The sequence below is a fragment of the Olea europaea genome, chromosome 11 (genome assembly GCF_002742605.1).
Source record: "Olea europaea var. sylvestris chromosome 11, O_europaea_v1, whole genome shotgun sequence".
Taxonomy (NCBI): Eukaryota; Viridiplantae; Streptophyta; class Magnoliopsida; order Lamiales; family Oleaceae; genus Olea; species Olea europaea.
Genome location: NC_036247.1, coordinates 24,244,219 through 24,268,529, shown reverse-complemented (window position 1 = coordinate 24,268,529; position 24,311 = coordinate 24,244,219). Strand labels below are relative to the sequence as shown.

At 31.5% G+C, this 24,311-nt stretch overlaps 1 protein-coding gene across 1 annotated transcript; it reads left to right on the top strand.

Annotated features, from left to right (window-relative positions):
• The first annotated feature begins 346 nt into the window (after positions 1-346).
• On the top strand, positions 347-15,860 carry LOC111403826 (raucaffricine-O-beta-D-glucosidase-like). The gene is made up of 13 exons (XM_023032451.1): positions 347-625; positions 1,606-1,675; positions 1,748-1,806; positions 7,521-7,596; positions 7,826-7,903; positions 8,011-8,098; positions 8,321-8,624; positions 8,731-8,846; positions 14,398-14,615; positions 14,703-14,755; positions 14,954-15,056; positions 15,172-15,280; positions 15,424-15,860. Exons 1-13 carry the CDS (start codon positions 509-511, stop codon positions 15,668-15,670), a joined length of 1,638 nt encoding a protein of 545 aa, XP_022888219.1. The 5' UTR covers positions 347-508; the 3' UTR covers positions 15,671-15,860.
• The last annotated feature ends 8,451 nt before the right edge of the window (positions 15,861-24,311 follow it).

The following is a 24,311-nucleotide window of genomic DNA, read 5'->3' as shown; positions in this document are numbered from 1 at the left end:
CATTATAATAATTGTCAAACAGGGCTAATTGTATTGATAAACAATAAATTTCAAGATTCTACTTTTAGCCCTCGTTTGATTCTATTTTTTGGTCACAAAAATGAAAAATATAATCGTTATCCATCACATCAAGCCATCATATTTGACTTTCTATCTCTTTCTATCTCTTATGTGGATCTCATAACAACTATGTTTTTTATTCTCATTCTTATAAAAATGGATATCAAATGGGACCTTAATTTTTTTAAATATATTTGAATTTGTTAATTGATTATTGACGTATAAAAACTATTTTGAATAAAAAATGAAGGCAATTAAAAAGTATTTTTTGAAAAATAAAACGGAGTGCGAAAATAGAGAAGATGCTCTTTATTTTTGATAAATAGGGAAGTGTTTTAGATTCTTTTATTCACTTTGCCTCCTTTCACTGAGCTGATAAAAACAATTATCAAATCTAACGGAGTACGGAGGCAGTCACAGGTGGAAATTCCAGCCTCTAGGCAGTCCAATGATCAGTAGCTCGGAGGTTCAGCGTAAACTACTGGCAAGAAATGCCAGCAGGACGGTCAATCGTCACGATTTTTCCGAGGATTTTGTGTTCGGAACTGCAACATCGGCTTATCAGGTAGGTATTTTCTGATTTCCCCCAATATGTGGCTACTATTTTCCAATTCAAATTAGCTTTGAAGTATTGTGTTGGTCGGAGTAACTCGGAGGCGGGCTTTGTACATAAATATTGAAGATAATTTATATGTTAAGCAATATGTTCAGCGTGTTGGGTGTATCCTGAGCATTTCATGTAAGGATATGGAGAATTGAATTGAATTTTACTTCACCTGGAACAAATTGAATTAATTGTCCCAATGGTTACTGAATTTAGCTCCGTGTNACCTTTGGAAAAAGTCAAGGAAATGCATTGATCTATTAAGGCCCCGTTTGGTAATCATTTTTTTCAAAATGATTTTTTCTCTCTCTTCTTTTCAACCACATTCTTTATTAAAATAATATTACACGAAGATAAAAATTTTTTCCTTATTTTTCAACCACACATTTCAAATCAATTTACTATTCTAAAATGCATTTTTACATAAAAATGACTATCAAACACCCCCTAAGCTTTTCCCATATCCCGGTAGCAACATAGATTGAAACACAAGACAAGCATAAACAACCAAACACATATTGAAGTAGTATTAGCCCTTGTTTGAGCCCAATTCTTTTCAAAAAAATACATTCTTAAACAGTGTTTTAATATCTTTTCAACCACACATTCTTTAATAAAATTATATTACACGCAAATTCAAAATTTTTATTTTTTATTTTTTAACCATACATTTCCCATCAATATACTATTCAAAAATTCATTTCCCCCCCAAAATGGGGCTCAAACAAGGGCTTATACTATTAGGCATTTGCATTGAAAAATTAAAGAAAAGGAATGTAATTATTTTCTTGAGATCTTTTGTTGTAAAAATCATTCTTTAAATGCTTCTAATGCAACATGCATTTGTATATACAAGCAGTTAGGCATACATATATGCATTGACTCACTATTGCTTATAGGCTTGTGCTTGTTTAATTTATCCATCTTATGGTATATTTTAGCACGAAGGTGCCACTGCAGAAGATGGTAGGGGCCCGAGTATATGGGATACTTTCACACTGAAGACACGCGGTGGGTCTCACACTCTCTGTTTCATTGTTGTCATTACATGTCAATTGCTAAATGTGTTTGTACAAGTGGCAGGGAGAGTGAAGGACAATAGTAATGCAAATGTATCTGTTGACACGTATCATCGGTACAAGGTACTGTTGTTCTTAACTGATAAATTTTATGTAATAGTTCACACATCACAAAGTAATCGAGTAAGATATTGAGCGGACTATCAATTGTGAAATGTCCAAAAATTAATGAAATCTCGTATTTAACCTTCTTCCTTTGAAGTAAGTTTATAATGTACGCTATAGATACGTTAATGTAACAAGTTATTTAGTTTAAGGTTAGATTTGTCTTTTATTATTTGTACTATATAAACTCTTGTATCCCACATATTTGACCTAAGTTTGGAGGCAGTAAAAGCGGTTCCTTCTTCCTCTCCATTCTTCATTAGTTTGTTCTTCTCTTTTGTTTCTTTATCATATTGGTTTGTTGTTTTCTACGTGGTATCAGAGCGGGTATAATTTTGGGTTAAATTTTCGAGCCTCAGATCTCCGGCGAGCGGCCTTGTGTCGCTCGTTTGGTGGTCAAAATCTGTTCATTTTCGGCGGTTAAAATTTGTTCGTTCTTTGTGGTTAAAAAGAATTTGCTGTATGGTTTGTTTGTTTTGGTAGAGTTTGGGATCTAGTGATATTTTGCTGTTGAGGGTCATTTTGGAAATCAATTTGGTTTGCTAATGTTGAGGTGAGCGGTGTGGTGGCCGACCATGGTGAAGCCCGGCGTTTGATGGCAGTTTTTCGAAGTTGGCTTGGTGTGGTGAGAGCATTGACTAGAAACTGAAGGAACTGGAGAAGATGCTCTTTGGAAGTTGGCGAATCCATGCTTCAGTTGCTTGAGAATCGTTTCTTTTGAGGGATTGTTCGCCGTTAAATTGGGGGCGAATGTTGTGAGGCTAAAAGGCGGGGATCCGTTGATTTTATTTATTTATTTTTTTTGGAAGGGGGGAGAGGAGATGAACTTTCTGCAGCAGCAAGGAATTGAAGTTAAATTCATTCCAGGTACAACAGCTGCTTTTGGAATAGCTTCAGAACTTGGGATTCCATTGACGCACAGTGGCAGTTGCCATAGGCCTTTGTGATGGGGGATTTTTCTATTTGGCCTATTACTATTCATTTTCATGGAAAAGTTTATATTGTCCTTAATGAAATGATTCTTTCTATATTACAACATAAATCCCAATCTTTTAAGTCTATATCCCACGCTGGGCTGGTCGAACTCTATAAAGTTTAAATTCCCTTGGAATTTTTAATAAATGTGAGCAAGGTGTTTATAACATTATCATATAATTCTTTTATTTATAATATTGAAATTGTTGTATAAAGTCATCTCCTAATAATATATCACATTTTAATTTATCATATTTATATACTTTATTTATTGTAACTTGTTTACTTCCAATAATTATATTAACTTTATCAGCATTATTTATTATCTGGGTACTTTCTCCTGTAACTCCAGTTATTTTTATATTACTATTATTATTCCATGATTTTATTAGAAAACTTTTAAATATTGTTATATCACTTCTTGTGTTTATTAAAGCACAAGTTGTTATGTTTGTTTCTATAATAGTAACTTGTATATATACAGCTAATGAAAAACTTATTTGATTATTCATTTAATTCTTTTTGCATAATATAGTTTGTCCATTATGTACTATGTATAATCCTTCTCTTTTTATACTATAATCTTCTAATCCATTTAAAAAACTTATTCCTAAAAGTATATGAGGGTTTATATCCATATTTTTATCTATATAGCATGGTACCAAAAGATTTATTTCTCCTATTTTTATATGTACTTTAACTTCTAAATTTGTAATATGTATTTGACCATCAAAATTTACATACCTATATGGTTCAGTTTTATGAGTTAATAATCCTTTATTTCAGGTTTATTTCTTATTATTCTAACTTCATATTCTTGTGGAATTAAGCTTATTTGTTTATTTGGTTAAATTATTTTACTAATATCCTTACATTCTTTATGTACTTCAATATATGATTTATTAGAATAAATATTTTCATAATTAGAATTAGTAAATGTATATAAAGCTAATATATGATTTATTAGAATAAATATTTTCATAATTAGAATTAGTAAATGTATATAAAGCTTTATATTCTACAGTAATAATTTGATTACCTGGTTGCATGATATTATATCTATGTAGCTTAAAATGCAATCCTAAAATTTCATTAAAGTTTCTATCTTTCAATGATACACAATATTTTGGGTATCATGTAAATATTATTTTTTGATATGCTAAATTTCCTTCTATTGTTCTTAAATGACTATCTTTTAAATTTATTATTCTTTCATAATTTTAGGTTATAGTTAATGGTGAGTCTATTCCTTCTCCGAATAATGATTTAAACATTATTTGTATTTCTGTTAAAGAAACATATTGAATTTTTTTCACTTTATTTTTTATTAATCTTCATTAATAGTTCATCAACCCTATTTTTTGTTAAAAGATTTAATTTATGATTTCCATAAGTTGTTCTTACGTCTATAATTTTTTCAATTTTATGATATTCATTTATTGCTATCCTTTCGCTTTTCCAAATTTTATCTAAAACTTTCCATTTTCCTATTTTTAAGTCCAAAGATAATTTTTGCATTTTCCTAAATTTATTATTATCAAAAGTGACTTTTAATCCATAACCTTTTATTTCTTCATATTCTTGTATATTTATATTATTATTTTCCATTTCCTCTATTTCTTTATTCAGATCCTGATTGATCACTCTCTGTTTCACTTATATATACTTCTTGATTATAATATTGTTCAATATCTGATATTTCACTTAATTCATATTTTATTTCTAAATATTCTCTTTGTAATATTTTAATTTTCTTTTTATTACAATAAGGACTTATGTGATCTATTTCCCCACAATTTCAACATTTACACTGGCTTTTATTTTTCTGTTGATCATATGTGATATTGTTTCTTTTGTAATATCTTCTTCTAGATTTTATATATTTTTTTATTAAAATTTCTAATTTTTTAAAACTTTTTATTTTTGTATTTTCTTCTGTTAACCCTTATTTCAGGATTACATTCCCATTGTATAGGGTTTTCCATATTTTCAGAACATATTTTAATTAATTTTCCTGATTTTTTCAATAATTATCGTTGTTGACATATATATGCAAGTCTTTCAAATAAAAAAATTATTCTTGAACCTAAAGTTCTAGGTATTCCAACATTATCTCTAACATATTTTTTAAATTCTATTTTTAAATATATTTCCTATGAACATGATAATTTATTATAGTACATGTCTTAGTATACTTCTTAGTTTTCATTACTATAAAATTGAACATAATAATAATTTCCAAATTCACAAGTATATTCTTTAATTTTACACATATCACACACATATTGTTAAATTTATTAATTTAATTCTAACATTATTTTTTTCTCTTATTGCTTCTCCTTCAACATTTTTTAGCCAATTTTCTTCCAAAAATTCATCAAAAATATATTCTACTAACTTTTCTATATCTTGTCTATCTGATTTTATTATTTCTGTTTGTACATTTTTTTTTATTAATGTCTTTGTATCATTACTTATTCCTTCCCACCAATTTCTAACATCTCTTTCAAAGGATGCTATTAAGAAATCTATCATTCTTTCAGTATTTTCCCATGTGTCATCTTTATTAAATAAAAAGAATAATATCATTGAATCTGTCCAAGTTAATAAGGCTTTTTTCGTATTTATTTTACAATTTAAATCTAATTTTGTTCCTCCATGATTAATAGGTTTAACATAATTATCATTTAATTCAAACCGATCTCTATATTTATTTCTTTTAGATGGTTGTCTATCTCTTATTTTATCATAAAATTGTCTATATGATTTGTTATATAGATATGCATAACTTTCATCTGATTTCTTTAATTATTGTTTAGAGGTTCCTATTGGATTTTGTCTTCCTCCAGTATTCATTAAAACTTGGTATTCACTTATATCACTTAAACTTAACTGATCAAAATTTTTTATAAGTAAGTCTAATTCCTCATTCATCTTGATTTTCTTCTATTTTTAATTTTTCTAATATTTTTTCTCTAGATCCTTCTTCTTCTAATATTTTAGGTAATATATTTTTTCTAAATTCATTATCCATACTTTCTGTTTCTATTAGTATATTTTCTTTCTCAATATGTTTCTTTCCTATTCAGATCATTTCTTTTTCTATTAATTTTTTATCTATTTTCTTTTCTTTATTTTTATTATTTTCTTTTATTTCTCTAATTTCAATTTTTAATATATTTATATTGTTTCTTGTTTCTTTTACTTCATTTCTTAAATCTTGTATATCATTTATCCACATTTTCATTAATGACTTTAATTCTTCCATATATTCACTTATTGACATATTAAATTTTTCTGGTCATCTTTCTAACATATAAGTCAATTTACATCTTTTATCTTCTTTTTTATCTATTATTATTCCAAATCTTCTATTAGCTATATCTGTATTTACCGATTCTTTTTTTACTATATTAAAATATTTACTCTCAAATCTTAATCTTTTATATTTTAATTTTATTAATTGTCTTTTATTCGATACTCTTATTTTTTCTGGTATTAACATTATATCTTGTATTTTTTCTTATATCTTTTTCATTTTTATAAGTAATTTATTCAATTTCAAATCTGTATTATTATTTACACTCATGCTTCTCTTTATAATATAGATTAATTTCTTCATCTTCATATTCTTTAATAATTTTTTCATATATATATATATATATATATATGTATGTATGTATGTATGTATGTATGTATGTATTTCTTTTATTACTTCTATTATTAATTTTTCTAATATTTGTTTTTTTATTTCGTTGGGTAATTCTTCAGCTATTGTTAATGTTATTATTTTTAATTTATTAGAAATAGGTTTTAAAAAATATATAACTTCCTCTTCCCTCATCTAATTTATAATAATTATCTAATTTTCTTATTTTAATTTCCATGATCTCTATGGGGCTCTGATACCAATTAGGGGGTGCTACTATGAACGAACGAAAATCTAATAAATCTGTAAACAATACATTTATCAAAATTAAACAATAAATCTATCAAAATTCAAGTAATATTTAATTTTAAAGGCTAAAATGGAAGATTTCTATATTATATTAACTTGTTATGCATATTCAAAAGGAGGTGTATTATAGGTATCTAAATTAGTCAAAGGTCATTTTGAAAAAATGGCCTCTTTATTTAGGTCATATCCATGCAAGGGCTCATGGTTAGGGAATTTAATTGGGCTCATGTTTGTTTGATTGGGTTGAAATATTTTATGGGTAATGGGTTTTGGGTCTTGAAGTATGTTGAAATTGGGTTCAGTTGGAGTGGACTGATTTTTAACTGGACTCTGATTGTGGGTTTGTTTTTATTGTGGATTGTTAGTTTACGTCGGCTAGCTGGGTTGATGGGTTTGCCGAATTGGACCTAAGTAGCGGGCTGGTTAGTGTATGGGTAGATTTGCCTTTTATTATTGGTACTATATAAACTCTTGTATCCCACATATTTGACCTAAGTTTGGATGCAGTAAGAACGGTTCCTTCTTCCTCTCCATTCTTCATCAGTTTGTTCTTCTTCTCTTTTGTTTGTTTATTATATTGCTTTGTTGTTTTCTTCAAGATACAAGTGAAATTTTACTCAAGTTGGTTCAGCCAATTTTTCCAAATTACTGTTATATTATTTCATGTGGAGCAGTTATGAGACTGCTTGTATAAAGTTCGTTCAGCATGAAATGTTTATTCATTTTTAACATGTTGCAGGAGGATGTGAAGTTGATGAAGAAAATAGGTTTAAATGCCTATAGATTTTCAATTTCATGGTCTAGAGTACTGCCAGGTACAGTTGTCGTAAAGTTTGATAGAGAGAAATTAGGCGCATTGTTTTTTGATAAAGAAATCTCGACGGTTGTTTTTACACAATTGACTGTATAAGTTTGTCAAGAAATAGTTCCCTACCACACTGAATATGTAAGAGTATTAATTTTTCTCCGACATTCTGATATGTTTTAATAAGGTGAAAAGACGGAAATTATTATTCTAATTTTATTTCAAATTGGCATTTTTAGGTGGAAGCTTAGATGCTGGCGTGAACAAACAAGGCATCAAGTACTACAATAATCTCATAGACACGCTACTGGCCCATGGTTAGATTCCAATTACCAATCTGTATTTCCTTTATTCACTTCACAGTGAGATTTCAGAATTATAAGTTTCTAAATTTACTTACTTAGACGTTATCACATGGATGCAGGCATTGAGCCATATGTGACTCTCTTTCATTGGGATCTTCCCCAAGCCTTAGAATATGAGTATGGTGGCTTCGTATCCCCTCAAATCATGTAAGTTCAATAATTTATCTCTAAAATTCATTCAACCTATGACCATTACTTTTTCCTACATTGTGTTAACACCACTTTTATTTTGCTTCCTGTTCAAAGCTAATAACTAAAATGACCAAGCTTTCCTCTTGCATCTATAACACATATTCCTTAAATAATGATATTTAGTTTATATCAATGGGACAATCTCTTTGGGAGTTAAAAAAGATGTCTGTTTGACAGCAAAGATTTTTGTGCGTTCGCGAGTCTCTGCTTTTGGGAATTCGGTGATCGGGTAAAGCATTGGATTACACTCAATGATCCATGGACCTTCTGTTTTGGAGGATATGTAATGGGTACAATGGCACCTTGGCGAGGTTCTTCTTCGGCAGGGCATGTAAAAGGTAGCATTGCTTTTCAAAGACATACTCATGGCTGTGCATGCATTTGCCACAACGGGAATCCAGGCACAGAACCATATTTGGTAGCACACAATATGCTCCTTGCTCATGCAGCAGCAGTTGATTTGTACAAAGAAAAATTTCAGGTTAGAATTCATGTTTAATCATCATGTTCAAGTAATTTTACATCTGTGTGTGTTAGGATTTCTAAGATTTTTGCAAAAATATTGTTTGTGAACGTAAACTTTATAGCAACTTCAAGAAGGGAAGATAGGGATCACGCTTTTCTCAAAATGGTTTGAGCCGCTGTATGACAATGAGCTCGATGAAGAAGCTGCCACAAGAGCATTTGATTTTATGTTAGGATGGTAAGACTATCTACCTATTTCTAAAATAAATATCAGCCACTCGTACAAGAATGGTGGGAATATTATTTTAGATCTTTTTCTTTCATTCGCCCTTTCTTGTCGAGGCCAAATTGATTACGTCATTTGGTTATACTTCATATTTGCACTTCCATTATGTTTTATTGCTATAGCTGTTTCTCTCTATGAACTAAGAAAGAAAACGTGAAACCAATTACACACGAATAAGAAATTTATATCCTTGAAGCACCAAACAATATATCACATATGGAAATAAAATCCCCAAGATTTATGCGGTCTGATCTATTGATATAGGTCGAGGTTGAATCTGAAACATGAAAGAGTGTATTGATGTTTTTGGTTCCAATATAGTTCCGACAATTCGTGGGCATGCTGCTTACTTAAACCCCCACTCTGTGAGACCAGGGCTTGGCCCAACCATCAACTGACATGATGCCAAAACTACGGGTGATAATGCTTACTCAGGAAAATTGCATACTTGCACATTGTGGGTTAACAAATAAAAGCTATCCCCTGTTCAAAATTGAGGTTAGATAATTGGACAAGGTAATAAATCTGGGGAGGATACAAAAAAGGTAAAATATGTTCAAAGCTCAGTTAAGCTAAATATGCTCATGAAGAAAATGATGAATAATTCTAGTTAGGTTAAGAGTAGTATCTTTTTCTCCTTGTATTATTTTTTGTTCTATATTGACTTTGTTGACAATTTGTCCATCCTTGGTGCATATCATGTAAACAAATTTTAATTATGATCCTTAGAGATCATCGGTGGAATGAGAATCATTAGCGGTTATACCTTTTTGTTGACATAAATAGGTTGACTTATACGTGAATCTATCTTGAATTGGAAATTTCTTACGTCTTCATATTATTTCTTGGATCCCTTGATTTAAGAGTTTAAACTATTAAATAAGGTTGCTCCTCACGTGTAGGCAGTGTTCATTTTTGTCGTCACATTAAAACACAATTGGTTAAATGGATGGCCGTGAGACTTTTGAAATTCTGGACCTCTGCTTTGATATCATGTTGGACTACTCGATCTAACATTTTAAGCTGTTAGATGTGACACATATATATAATTTATATATTGTTCAAAATTATCCATTTTATTAATTGATGTTCTTGTTCCACTTACAAGGGTTTTTATATCATTTAACCACAATTCAAAACCCTTTACGTATATCCTTTAATGTTCTTTTTTAGTTTAAATTTTTGCATTTTTCATAACTTCTGTACTTTGACCTACTTTATTAGCGGACCTTATGTATTAGTAAATGTTTTTTTTCCTTGATTTTCTTTTTGATATTAACAATAAAAATGACTTGTTTTTAAGTTTTCCATTTCTTTTTAATGAAACACAATGATATATGTTATTTGTTCACTTGTGGGATAGTAGTAATTGGATTTTTGAAAATACAAAGAGTGTAGTTATACCTACAGTTTGTATTTTGTAACTCAATATGTTATCCGTTGATGCTTATGAAACATTATTCCTCAATTTGTAATTTTTGAAAACACGGTATGTGAACCTTTAATTTCACCTAATATGAAAATTGTAATTTGCAAATTTCTCTCAGCTTTATTTTAAATTTTGTTTTACCATGTTAACTGGGGCTGAACGAAGATCAAATGTGTATAATTGCCAAACGGATATTTAATGCTTAAAATCCTTGAGGAATCCCCTCTTATGAACTTATTTTGCAAAGATTGAAATTGATCGACAACTTAACGACTGGAAACAGTAAAAATTTATAGATATTATCTGGTTGTACAACATTCAGTTGTGGTTAGAGAATATTGTTCAAAATTCCACAATCAGTTAGATTTCGTTTTTTTCTTTTAACCTTGGTTGTTTGATCTACTTTATAAATATAAATTTTAAATGAAACAAAAATATGAGAGTTTGTTAGGCCTCCCATCCACTTCACCTATTCTAGAAGACTCAAGAAGGGAGGAGAATCATCTGGAAAGAAGGTTAACCAAATTCTGTTTAGGAGCATGTGGGGAGGGGAATAAGTTTGTTAAAAATGGGTTATAAATAGGGGGCTAAAGATAGGAGATAGTCAGGCAATTTGAGAAGTAAAGTAGTTTGGTTTCAATTCTTGTAATCTTGCTTTTTTTTGCTGATTAATAGAATTCTTCATTTCATTTAGAAGCTTTTTATCAAATTGGTATCAAAGCACCAAAATCTTGATGGCCCAAAAGAAAACCAATGGCAGTGTAGAAGCAATGGAGAAAGAAATCGAAGAATTGAAGGGCGAGATGCGGCAACTTCCAGGTTTAGCAAAATCAGTAGAACAGTTAACACAAAGCATGGCCATGGTACTGCAATCCATGGAGGAAACTAGGAGGACAGTGGTAACTACGGCAAATCCAAAAGCTGGAAAAAGGTAGAAATATGGAGAAGGACGGATCCAACAATGTTACTGAAGTATCACTGCCACCAAGTAACCCTCTGGCAATCAAACGTGAACAACGCAGCCTGGGTCATGGCAAATGGACAGAGGGATGAGCGAGGCGAGTTCCGGTGGAAGTTTGGACGGGAGTGAGAATTGGCGAAGCATTCATAAACTCGAGATGCCCATCTTCAACAGAGCAGACCTAGATGGGTGGTTATTCAGGGCCGAAAGATATTTTGACATTAATGGATTAATCGAGTAGGAGAAACTGGGGGCGATAGGGGTGAGCCTCGACGGTGACGCACTTTCGTAGCTTCAGTGGACGAGAGGCCTAACAGAGTTTAAAATATACCCACCAAAAACTGTGGAGCATGAAGGTAGAAATGGCTTTCATGGGCAAATTGATGGTGAGAAGCCCATCATGAAACCTCTTAGCCAATAAAGATATCAACAAATTTTCACTAGGGGAAAAGCGTTGGAGGACTAAGTGAGGATTATTTTCTTGGACTTCTAGGTTAAGGAAGTTATCCAAATTGTTTCCCGGTAGATCTGATGGCGTATTGTTTTCCATGACTTTTATGTTACCGTCCGGAGTATTCTGTAACAGATTATCAAAAAATGCATCCTCTTCGATATCACTAAGCTAAGCTTGGTCTTGGTTGGGGTTGAAGTCAGGGTCAAGGAGGTTATCCAAGTTGTTTCATGGCAAAACCAGCGGCTGTTTCAGTAGTCGAACCGGTGGTGGAACAGGCGGCGGTACCTGTGGCTGTTGGTAGAAGGGGTTAGCAACCAGCAAGTAAGAGCTATTGATAACTAATATCTACGCTGGTTGGTTATTCATATTATGGCCAAAAAGCTTTTCAAGAGATCTGGAAGATGAAAATGGAGCTTTGATTATTTATGTGAAATGAAAAGGAGTGGTGTAGAAGAGATGGATATGGTATAGCTACTATTTTCTTTTCATTTTCAGGAAGATGGAAATGAAGTTGTATTAGTAATGTGAGATGAAAATGATTGAGAGAGGAGATGAAAATGGGCTTAGCTACTGTTTCCAAAAGAAGTGAAGGCAGAGGAGATAGCAAAAATGGGTTTAAGCTACTGCGTTTCTTTCAATTTCAGAAAGATGGTAATGGGGTGTAAATTTCAAATAAATAGTTTGGGGACTTGTTTGCTAATTAGTGGATAGGTTGATGACTCGTTCGTTATGCCTTCACTTCTTTTGAAAACAGTAGCTAGACCCATTTACATCTCCTCTCTCCCAATTCTTTTCATCTTACATTACTAATACAACTCCATTTCTATCTTCTTGAAAATGAAAAGAAAACAGTAGCCATACCATATCCATCTCCTCTACCCCACTCTTTTTCATTTCACATAAATAATCAAAGCTCAATTTTCATCTTCCAGATCTCTTGAAAAGCTTTTTGGCCATAATATGGATAACCAACCTGCGTGGATGTTAGTTATCAATAGCCTTTACCTGTTGGTTGCCAACCCCTTCTACTAACAGCCACAGGTACCGCTGCCAGTTCCACCACCGGTTCAGCCACCGAAACAAGAAACAATTTGGATAACCTCCTTGACCCTGACTTCAACCCCAACCAAGACCAAGCTTGGCTTAGTGATATGGAAGATGATGCATTTTTTGATAATCTGTTATAGAATGTTCCGGATGGTAACGTAAAAGTCATGAAAAATAATCCGCCGTCAGATCTACTGGGAAACAACTTGGATAACTTTCTTGACCTAGAAGTCAAGGAAAATAATCCCCACCTAGTCCTCCAACGCTTTTTCCCTAATAAAAATCTGTTGATATCTTTATTGGCTAGGCGGCTTCATGATGGGCCTTTTCACCATCAGTTTGTTCATGAAGTCATTTCTATCTTCATGCTTCACAGTTTTTGGCGGGTATATTTTAAACTCTCATATTTTTCTTTTAACCATGGTAAATTTTTGTTTCAACATGCTACTTTAACCTTGCAAGTTACTTTTATGGTACTCAAGTAAAAATCACTTATTTGTAAGTTCTCCTATTGTCTTTAATGGAAGCATAACTTATTATGAGCATGTTTGGTAGAGATTTTAATCCAATTAAAATCAATTTTTTGACCGTTATTTTACTATTCCAGTCGTCATTTTTGAATTCTTCTCTCACAGTTATGATTCACTTTACCTCTAAAGGTCAAAAAATCAATTAACAAAGTCCCTACCAAACAAGCACTATGCTGTTTGTGAATGATTATCAAACTGTAGTATATAAATTGGATTTTCTGGAAATATAGTATGTACAGTGTAACTATGCCTATATCCAGTGTGTGTTTTGTGATGCAGATCCAATAATTTACTTGTTAAGGCATATGAAACAATACGTAAACTGTAATTTCTGAAAAGATGATATTTGAAGTTTAATTACTCCCTATAGAAAGAGTATATTATGCGAAGTTCTCTTTCCTTCACTGTATAATTAGATTAAACATGATTAGTGGGGGCGTCATGAAGATTAGTTGTGTGTAATTGCCAGACAAAAAGGAAATGCATAGTTAAAATCTTAAGAAATGCATTCTTATTAATTTATTTCCTAAGAGAAATTGATCGACAACTTAACAAAACTGAAACAATAAAAATTAATAGTCATGTGGTGCTGAAACATTCAACTGCTGTTGGAAAATGGTTTTCTTTTTATTATCATTTGATATATATATTTATAAAGAACTGTCCCCCCTTAATATTAAATGGCATTCATCTGGTTTTTTTTTTTTTTTTACCTAGGTTGTATGTATCAGACAAGGCTGAGATTCTAACAAGATTTAGGAATGTCTCTACTTGTGTACGTGAGAGAGAGAGAGAGAGAGAGATCTTTGGCATATGATGATTGTGGTGGTGGTGGTTAGCTGGAAAGATCATGGGTATTGTTTGGGAATGGGATTAAGCTTGGATGATTGTTCTTAGGAATTAAGTTTGCGAAGCATGGAAATTGGACTTGGAAACTGGAATGCCAGTTGTTTCTCGTCTGTCTCTTCTTACCAAATGCAAATAGGCTTATGCTATCTGTTGTTTCACTGTTCACCTCCTCACAAGATTTTTAGAATGATAATTCTTAACTTTGTCGTTACCTTTTCCTTTTATGTTTTTATGTTTCTGGAACCATTAACATCTGGGGAGTATCCAGAAAGTATGATTAAACTGGTTGGATCTCGTCTTCCCTTATTTTCAACAGAAGACTCAAAGCTGGTTAAAGGATCCTATGATTTTTTAGGATTGAAATATTACACAGCTACTTATGTGAAAAGTGAATCTAACTCACATGGTCTAGAAGTAAGCTACACTACGGATCCCCAAGTTACATACACAAGTAAGTGCATCAAGAAAGTTTCCGCATAGACTTACAATTTTTATTTATTTATTTATTTGTTTATTTTTGTGAGAATACACATTGAAGCGGATGCACTCTTTGAATTTTTGGTAGGTAAAGAAGTACCAATTGGTCCAAAGGTATTTCCCAAACATACTGACATGCGCCCTAAAATTTATGCATTATACCTTTTATTTATTACAGTAATTTCAAAATTGTACAGTAGTGTAGATTTCTCGTACTCTAGAAGACAATAATCAATGAATTACTACCACATTAACATTTTCAATGCATGCAATAATTCTCTGTTATTAATTATTTACTACTTCAATATTCAGGCTGCTTCAGACTGGTTATACATTTATCCACAAGGGATTTTCAAGCTCCTAGTTTATATAAAGGATGTATATAATGTTCCCCTTATTTACATCGCAGAGAATGGTGAGGATCCTACCTGTTAGCCTTTTTCTCATTGATGTTGAATTTTTCTATGGAGATTGAACATGAGACATTTTTATGTGATTTGATATTAAAAAGTTCCTATTATGTTGCACAGGGGTGGATGAAATGAACAATACGAGTCTCACAGTTTCTGAGTCTCGGGTGGATGACATAAGAATTAAGTATCACCAGGATCATCTATTATATATTCGATATGCAATTATGTAAGTGCTCTACCTAAACTCCTCCAGTGTGTGTGGTGTAGTCATTCACTGTAAATTTGAAACGAGTAACTTACTACCTGTAGTTTTACATTACCACGATACACATGCTAAATATGAAAAACATTATTGTCTACGAGTTTCAGGGCTGGTGTAAACGTAAAGGGTTACTTCATTTGGTCACTGTTTGATGGTTTTGAATGGAGTCAGGGATACACGGTTCGATTTGGCATTTTTCATGTGAACTTCAAAGACGATTTAGCTAGATTCCCGAAGAACTCAGCTCTATGGTTGATGAACTTTCTTAACAGAAAACTTGCTAAAGGTCGGATGAAGAGACAGATTGAAGGCCGCGAAGAACACAATCCCGCGAAAAGGCTAAGAACTCGTTGAGTTCAAATCTGTTATTTTAGTACCTTTTACTTGCTTTTTTGCCGACATTTTTTCACCTCGTTTCTAGTTTCTTTAAATGGAGCATAATGGTGATGCAAATTGGAGCTATGATTGGAAATATTTATGTATTATGCAGATTACATATTGTAAATTTCTATTTGTTGGATTATTTATTTGCTCTTTTCAATCATGCTACACATTCAAGCTCAAATTCAGAAGAAACACGTGTCGATTCATAATTGGACAGTTTGAAAATTTAAAACAAAAACATCAACTCATTTTTTAATACATCAATTTGTCTCTTTGCTCCCTATTTTTAAGCCTGATTAAGTGGCTTTATTGTTGCTCCTCTACCTTTCCCATCCATTAATTTGCATTGGACTTTTAATCATTTTCAAACGCAAATCTAAACTTCGATCTAGCCAAATAAATAATGCGTGATAGAATGGAAGCCTGCACCTTTCCGAACTTGTCTCAGATAATTTGAAGAGGAAAGGCGTTTTAAAATATCTCTCTGGAGTTTGGAGGAGCAACCATTTTCCCATTTTAAGGGATAAATTTCATATCAAAAGATTATTAATCCCTTGTTTGACTCCTTTTAAAACTAAACAATTTATTTCTAATACTTATTGTTAACCATACATTCATATAATTAAATATTGTCATGTAAACTTATTTATTTATTTTTTCACCTTTTAATTATGCATTTTTCAAAAAAATCATTATTCTAAAAATCATTTTTACATAATAATGGCCATCAAATAGGGGCTATATAAAAAAACTAACATGATGTTTTGAACTTTTTCTCTTATAGTTGATATTTTATAATGGAACCTTAAGTTTAATATATTATTAGAGTCTATTAAGTTCAAAATAACAATTTTAACTGATAAAAGATTTAAAAAATGCATGTGAAATCTTAGGATTGACCAGTTCAAGGGTACGTTGGGAAGGATTCCACATTGAAAGATCATAAAATAAACAACTTAACAACATCGACTACTTTTAAAATGAAACCACGAATTTTAATACTCTTCTCATGATAGAGGTGGGGGGAAGGGGGAATTGTAGGGAAATAAAGTATTCTCTTGCACAAACTAACACGATCTTTCTGATGGTCTCTGTTTTCACTCTTAAGCTCAATGGTTCTCACTAAAACATAAATCTTTGTTTTACTTCACTTGAACAGAAAAAGAAAATTTGTAAATTGGTGAAATCGTTGTATGGTTTAAAATAAGCACTAAAAAAATGGAATAAAAAATTCGACAATGCTATCATATATAGCAAGTGGATTTAAAATCAAAGAATGCGATATATGTGTTAATATTAAAGATATTGAGAATGAAATGATATTTTGTATCTATACGTTGATAATGTGCTCAATGTTGTAGTAATGATAGGACGACCAAATGTACTAAAGAGATATTGAATTCAAGATTTGACATGAAAAATATAGGACTGGTCAACATTATCTTAGGAATAAAGATATTTAGAATATCAGATGGGCTTGTTTAAAATTAGTCACATTATGTTGACAATATTTCCGAAAAAGTTAGTAAAGATGACTCTGATGTTGCCTTAACATCACATAAGTGTACATATATCTAATAATAAAGGAGAAAGTATTTCTCAAATAGAGTACTCTAAGGTGATTGGTAATCTAATCTACTTAATGAGTTGTATAAAACTTGATATTGCTTATGCAGTACCTGGAGCTGACCATTGGTAGGCAACTATGAAAGTATTGAGGTACTTATAACATACCCACAACTATGAACTACACTATACAAGATATAAAGCTATACTATAAGGATATAGTGAAAAAAATGGATATTTGACATAAAAGACTTAAGTTCTACTAGTGGATACGTCTTCACACTAGGAGGTACAGCTGTGTAACAATCCGACCTCTGTACACAAGTCGCTAACTTAAGTGCTATCTATTTGAGAGAGTCTAAACCTATCTTACCTTTCACGAATTTCAATTGTGTCCTCAAAATTCGAACACATGACCTTCTCTCGGAAGAGATTTCAGTTGAATCCTAGTACGTATTGTTTGCTCTAGGAGAGCCTAAGTTCAATTTATCCCTCACAAATTTCCATCACATCTCTAGTATTCGGACTCAACTTAATATGTTCGAATTCATCTTAAGTCTCCCTTGAAGGGAGGTTATGAGTTCAAATCCTAAGGAATCAATAGAAATTCGAGAGGGGTAAGATGAGTTTAGGCTCTCGCGGATAGTACATAAGTTAACTTCTTAAGCAAAGAAGCTTTGTCGTTCCAAACTTTATCTTGAAAATATATTGTTATAGCCAGATCCACAATTGAATTTGAATTTATTACACTGGACAAATGTCAAGAAGAAGCAGAATAGCTATATCATTTCTTAGAGGATGTTCCAAGGTGGTCAAAGTCTGTACTTGTAATATGCATACATTGTGATAGTCAATTTACAATTGGCACGACACATAGCAACATGTATAATGATAAGTAAAGATATATTTGTTGGAGACATTATAGTATTAGACAACTAATCTTTAATGGAATTATCTCTACTGACTATGTGAGGTCAAAGGATAATATTGTAGATTTGCTAAACAACAAGTTAAATAGAGAGTTAGTTAAGAAATCATCTAGGAAAATGAGACTAAAACCCATGAAAGAATAGATCGATACAATGGAAATCCAACATACTTGACGGGAATCCCAAGATCTAAATTCAAAGAGATAACCTAATTTTAAAGATCGGGCTGGATTGCTATGGGGACTCATTCCAATCTTCTTCTTTTTTTCTTTTATGTAATGAAAACCGTGATACCCGTAAGGAAAAAGGATGAGCTAAGTTTTTAATTATTCTTATGTGTCAAAATACCCAAACGAAATAATGCGGGTACTCTTAATTAAGAGATCACCTATGTTAGAAAGAAGTGGGATAGCTTCAAAGAAGAATTATAAAGGTTAATTCGTTTGAAACTCACACAGAATCAGGCAATATTCATGGCCAAAATGAACATAACTATGAGAACTGAGTTAATTTAGGAAGACTCCTGTGTAGAGTATGTTGTTCACACAAATGGCAGTATAATTTAAGGACATCATGTCTACTGATCAACTAGTAAAGTAAACAAATTGCATAAGGGAAGCTTCAAGGAATAACATCTACCAATCCTATGCAGATTTTGACCATTGAATTCTATTACCTTCTCCATATATCTATCGTTGTTGTTAATTTTATTCATATGAGGAATTGTTGGAAAAAAATGAAATAAATGGTGAATGAGAAATTGTAACAACAAACTTTTGGTTTCAATTCTCTTGTTAATTTTGTATTGAATTGATAGTTATAGACCTTTAATAGCTATTGTAACATATTTTGGTGTCAATACAAAATTAATAAGAAATATTGAAACTCCCTAATCCAAGTGTTATATAAGGAGTTGTTCTCCTCTTTATTCCATACACCAAAAATTTGAGGGTTCTTTCATCTCTCTAAATATCTCTCTTCTATCTTTATTTTCAAGAGTCTTGTCATTAGTGACTAGAGTTTTTTTGTCCTAACTCAGTGATTGAAGTGTGAGTATTCTTAATTAGCATGAAGCAGTGACGATGTGCTAGTCATCAGCCTTTAATCGTTGCATCCAAAGAGATAGACGTTATTTGTACTCTTGTACTAAGTGGGTGACGAATCTATTTTAAGGAAATTATGTTCAACACAGGCCTCGTTTTTTTGTAATACCGCTACTACATCAACGGCCATATTTTCTCACTTTTATTGTTACCCTATTTATTGTAATTTTTTTCCATTATTTTATTTATATAATTTCAACAGTATATCTAATTTTTCTTTTCTTTTCTTTTTGTATTTTTCCTAACAAAGTGATTACCGCGTATGTTTCTTTTACATCCTTCAAATCCTCTCTTTCAGCTTTGAATTCAGTTCCTATTCCCCAGTTTCATTTATGGTCAAACAATTGGATTCTTGAATTTGAGAACCCCAGTTGTTTTCCTTTTTCCTTGTAGAAATAACAATATATTCTAGATAAAAAAGATTTGGTTATTTGGTTTTCAATTAATTTAGTGATGAAGTGGCAATTAACTCCATGCGACGTCTATCATCATCCATTAGCTTTAACGTACACATCATCTACTTTTATTCTAATGTGTCACTAATAGAGTGATCTAATTGCTGAAAATTAAAGTTCATCAATCTCCTTGCATGTGTGGTGAAAGTTTAGTGACCTCCAGTACAATTAACCAATTAGTTTGCCCGTAATGCTTATACATGTTTATTTTTTTTTCTTTTTTTGTCTTTCAGTAAATAATACATTAGTTGTTGTTTATTTATTTATTTGAATAATGCCCATTTTTATTCAACTAAGTATTCAATGAAGAGCCATCAACTGCCTTGTGAAAATGAAAGTAGCTACAAGATCAAAGCTTTATTCTTGGATCATGGTGATAAATGTATAGGCTATTGATAAGTGCAATTTGTGCACTTATTTAGATCACATTATTAAACTTTTAAGTCATCAAATTATTAACTTATATTTAACTTAGGGTTAATTTTCATTTTGTTTTTAGTGATTGACTCGTTTGAAGCACTTGGAGAAGAAAGAAGGATGAAATTGAATGAAATTTGCAATATTGGAGATCAAATTCAACACTTGGAAAATTGAAGAGGACATTGATTGCACAATTGAGTAACTCAAGGACTACATTGCATTAACTTAAAAGAGAGGAGGGCTTGAAGAAAAGTGTAAAGTAATTGGGCCTCAAATGGGATTCAAGAATCAAATTATATAAGAGGAAATCAGCCCAGTACGGCCTGTAAGAAACCAAATTGAATAATACATTTTAAACTAATTAAATAAGTTAGACGTAATTAATATGTCTAAAATCTCCCAAAACGTTAAGAGAGAGAACTGATTGGTGTTTCTTCAACTTTTCCTATTTTCATTATCTTAATCGATAGAAACTGAGAAAAGAACATTACATGGCGGTGCCACCATCGTGTAGCTCATACCAGTGAGTCTCTACACCTTCACTGGCCGGTCGGACTTTCTCACAAATCTATGGCATCTCCACCATCCATCAGTCTGTGGCAACAATTGACAATGGCGAATTCCAATTTCAGTTCCTCTTTCGCTGCCGTGGGGTCAAACGCTTTGGATTCTTCCATGTCTCTTTTAACCTATCATCGGACCTTGAAACCAGTTTATCAATTTTCAATCATCTCGCGATCTATTTCATTGCAGAAAAAGTAATTAGGGGATTGTTTTTGTATACTAATAAAATATTTTCACATTTGCGTTCTCGATTGTTTTAGAATTTAATTTCTTAGCTTTTTGTGTTTTCTTTTGGTTTTAGTTGAGTCTAATTTGATGGATTAACAATTGACTATATGCGATTTATTTTTTATTTTCTTGTTCATGGATAGTCTGGTTTGGATGGTTGTGTAGGAACATTATGATGTGTGCTTCTGTGGATGGCTTGGATTCAGTGAAATCAAGTTCGATTTCATTGGTCAACAAATTTCTCTTTTGCCCCTTTTTAAGTTTTAGCTACTGATTTCACATGTTATTAGATGTTTGAATGCATATAATTGAAATGATGAGAAGTTTCTACTGTAAGTATTATGCCCTAGGTCCAATCAACTTTGGACATAAATACTTTTGATATATAATTAATGTAATTTAATGACAGATCTATTATTTAATTAATAGACAATGAAATAAATAATAAATTCCGTAGATTCAAATCTTCGTAATTTGTTAATCACAAGAGTTGTGATTGTGAAATACAAATTACATCTGATTGAATCTTAAATTGTCCGTGGTCGCAAGTAATAATGAGATACGGATATCGTTATTACGATAGACCATCACGTGTGGTATTTCTTACTTGTGAAGTAAGTAGCTGATCTCACAAGCTAAAGTGTGGTGACGCTTAAATGAATACGTGGATGTTTTGTTATAGAACAAAACATTGGAGACCTGCTGAGAGATTCCACATGGATAACTATCTGAGTGTCAGTGGTTAATCTCTAACGTTCAGTAGTAGAATTGGTCCTTTGACTTGAGGTCGTCATGATACCTTATATAAGAACAGTCATACTTTGGCGGTGTTGAATGTTGCTCTGCAAAGGGCCGCTAATACGACATCGTTCGAGTACGTCAAGAATCGTATGAAAATTGTGATTGATCAATAAAGGATTCGTCACTCTTATATAGTAGGAGATTATGATTTGCGTTTCATTCAATTAAGTCGATGATGAAATCCTTGGCCAAGGTGTACTCATAAGTCGAAAACGAGTTTTCGACTTATATTGACTTAATAGTGGAGTGAAAGATATGATCGATGATCGAGATTGACACACTTTCATATCTCGTAATTGATCGGATCATATTGACGAAGGGATTATAGTTTCACGGTAAATGAACGAGTTTGATTTTGTCATACCACGTGACATTTCCCGCCACATGTATTGCCCTGACACATTGCTAGATGTCAATCTGGGACGGCGAGTGTGAATTGACGATAAATTAAAAGGGTGTTTTAATTTATCAATTTTGATTAGATTAAAATAATATTTTACGTCGTTAGGTATCGTGATCGAGAACATGATGGGTCACACACAAAAGAAAATTGAAAGATTCCAATTTATCAATTAATTAATTTAACAATCGTTGGATAAATTAATTAATTGGGTTGGTTATTTATAGGCCCGAATTAATTAATTGGATTAATTAATTCATGGACTGGATTTAATTAAATGGTTTAATTAAATATTGGATCGGACCGAGCCAGGCCCGTTTGGGCTTATATAAATAAAAGGTTCGGGTTTTCAATTCACATGGTTTTCATTATTCTTGCTGGCATAAGAGGAAAAACCTAGGTAGCTGCAATCTTATTCTCTGTGTGGATCACCTTTGGAGGCTGGACAATTGGACATTTGTGGGTAGCGAATCAAGATTGTTGGAACGAAAAGAAAAGCAAAAGGTTTGCAAAATTCGTCAAAGTTTTAATTTTTATCACGATTTTTATTTAAATACAAAGGGATCCTCGGTGGAAATCGAAATAATTTTAATTTTTCGCTGTGCATGTATAAGTATATTCCCAACAGTGGTATCAGAGCCTCCTTCGTGTTTGTTAGAAATTGTTTAATATATTTATGCAATCGAAAGTTGATTGTTATTCATCTGTCATGTTTCTAGCAATTGAAGAAAATTTAGTTTTCTTAATTTTTGAAATCTAATTTCGAATTTAAAAAAAAAAAATTATATTTTTGAATACTGAATTATTTTGGGTCGGAATGAACAAAAAAAAAAAATAATAAAAAAATAAAAAATAGGAAGTTTGGAATTGCCGACAGCAAAAGCGCGACTGACGAGTTACAGTAATGGCGACGGTCGCCGCTGCACAAAGGAGGCATTTTAGGGTTTTGTCAATTGGGTGAAAATTTTTTGTTTCTCTATTTCAGTTGGTGATTGGAGGCGAGGGCCTCTAATGCAAATTAATAATTTGCAGGCCCTTGCCTGTAATTTAATTTTAGGGTTAAGTTGTAATTTTCAAACAAGGACCTATTTCTGTAATTTGTGAAATTGGGAGGGTCGGTTCTGAAATTTTTGAAATTGTGAGGCTTTGATTATAAATTTTAACTTGGGTCAAATTCCAATTTCAAATGGTTTTGAATTTGAATTTTGAATTGATTTTAAAATTGTATTTTAAATGGGTTTGACCCATAATTTTAATTTTAACCCAGATTTAAAATTCTATTTAAAGTTGACGACTTTTTATATTTTCGTTAAAATTAGATTTTAACTTAAATATTAAAATTTGACTCTAAATTGAATTTTATTTTATTTAGGAGTTTTATCCTAAATTAAAATCTTAATTCAATTTAAGTTAGAATTGGATTCTAATTTAGTGCTTAATTAAAATTTGATTTTAATTAAATTATTCACCCAAAGATATTTTAGAAATTAGAATTGGATTCTAATTTGACGTTTAATTAAAATTTGATTTTAATTAAATTGGCTCGCCCTAAATTTCTTCTTGGAATTAGAGTTGGACTCTAATTTGGTATTTAATTGAAATATGATTTTGATTAAATAAATTCGCCCTAAATATTGGAATTAGAGTTAGACTCTAATTTTGTTATTTAATTAAAATTTAATTTTAATTAGATTCAACCGCCTTAAATTTTGAAATTAGAGTTTGACTCTAATTTGATATTTAATTAAATTATCCCGCCCTATAATTGTTGAATTAGAATTGGACTCTAATTCGGTATTTAATTAAAATTTGATTTTAATTAAATATGCCCGCAAATTAAATAATTTGTTAATATGATTAATTAATTATTTAATTGTTCCGATCCTTTTGTCTAAAAGAGTTTAGACGACTTAATTGTTAGAAACTTGAAATTTATTTGCATATAATATTAAATATTATATAGGTATACATTTATGTGATGAATGTATTATTAGTGGACGATTATGGACTCGACCATATGGATGTGTTGAATGGTTAATTTTTATTCTTGTTGTTTTCTGGGCTTGCGAGCTCCTAATTGTTTTGGGTTTGCGAGCTCGTTATTATTGTTATTATTTTGGGTCTGCGAGCTCTTGGTCATTTTGG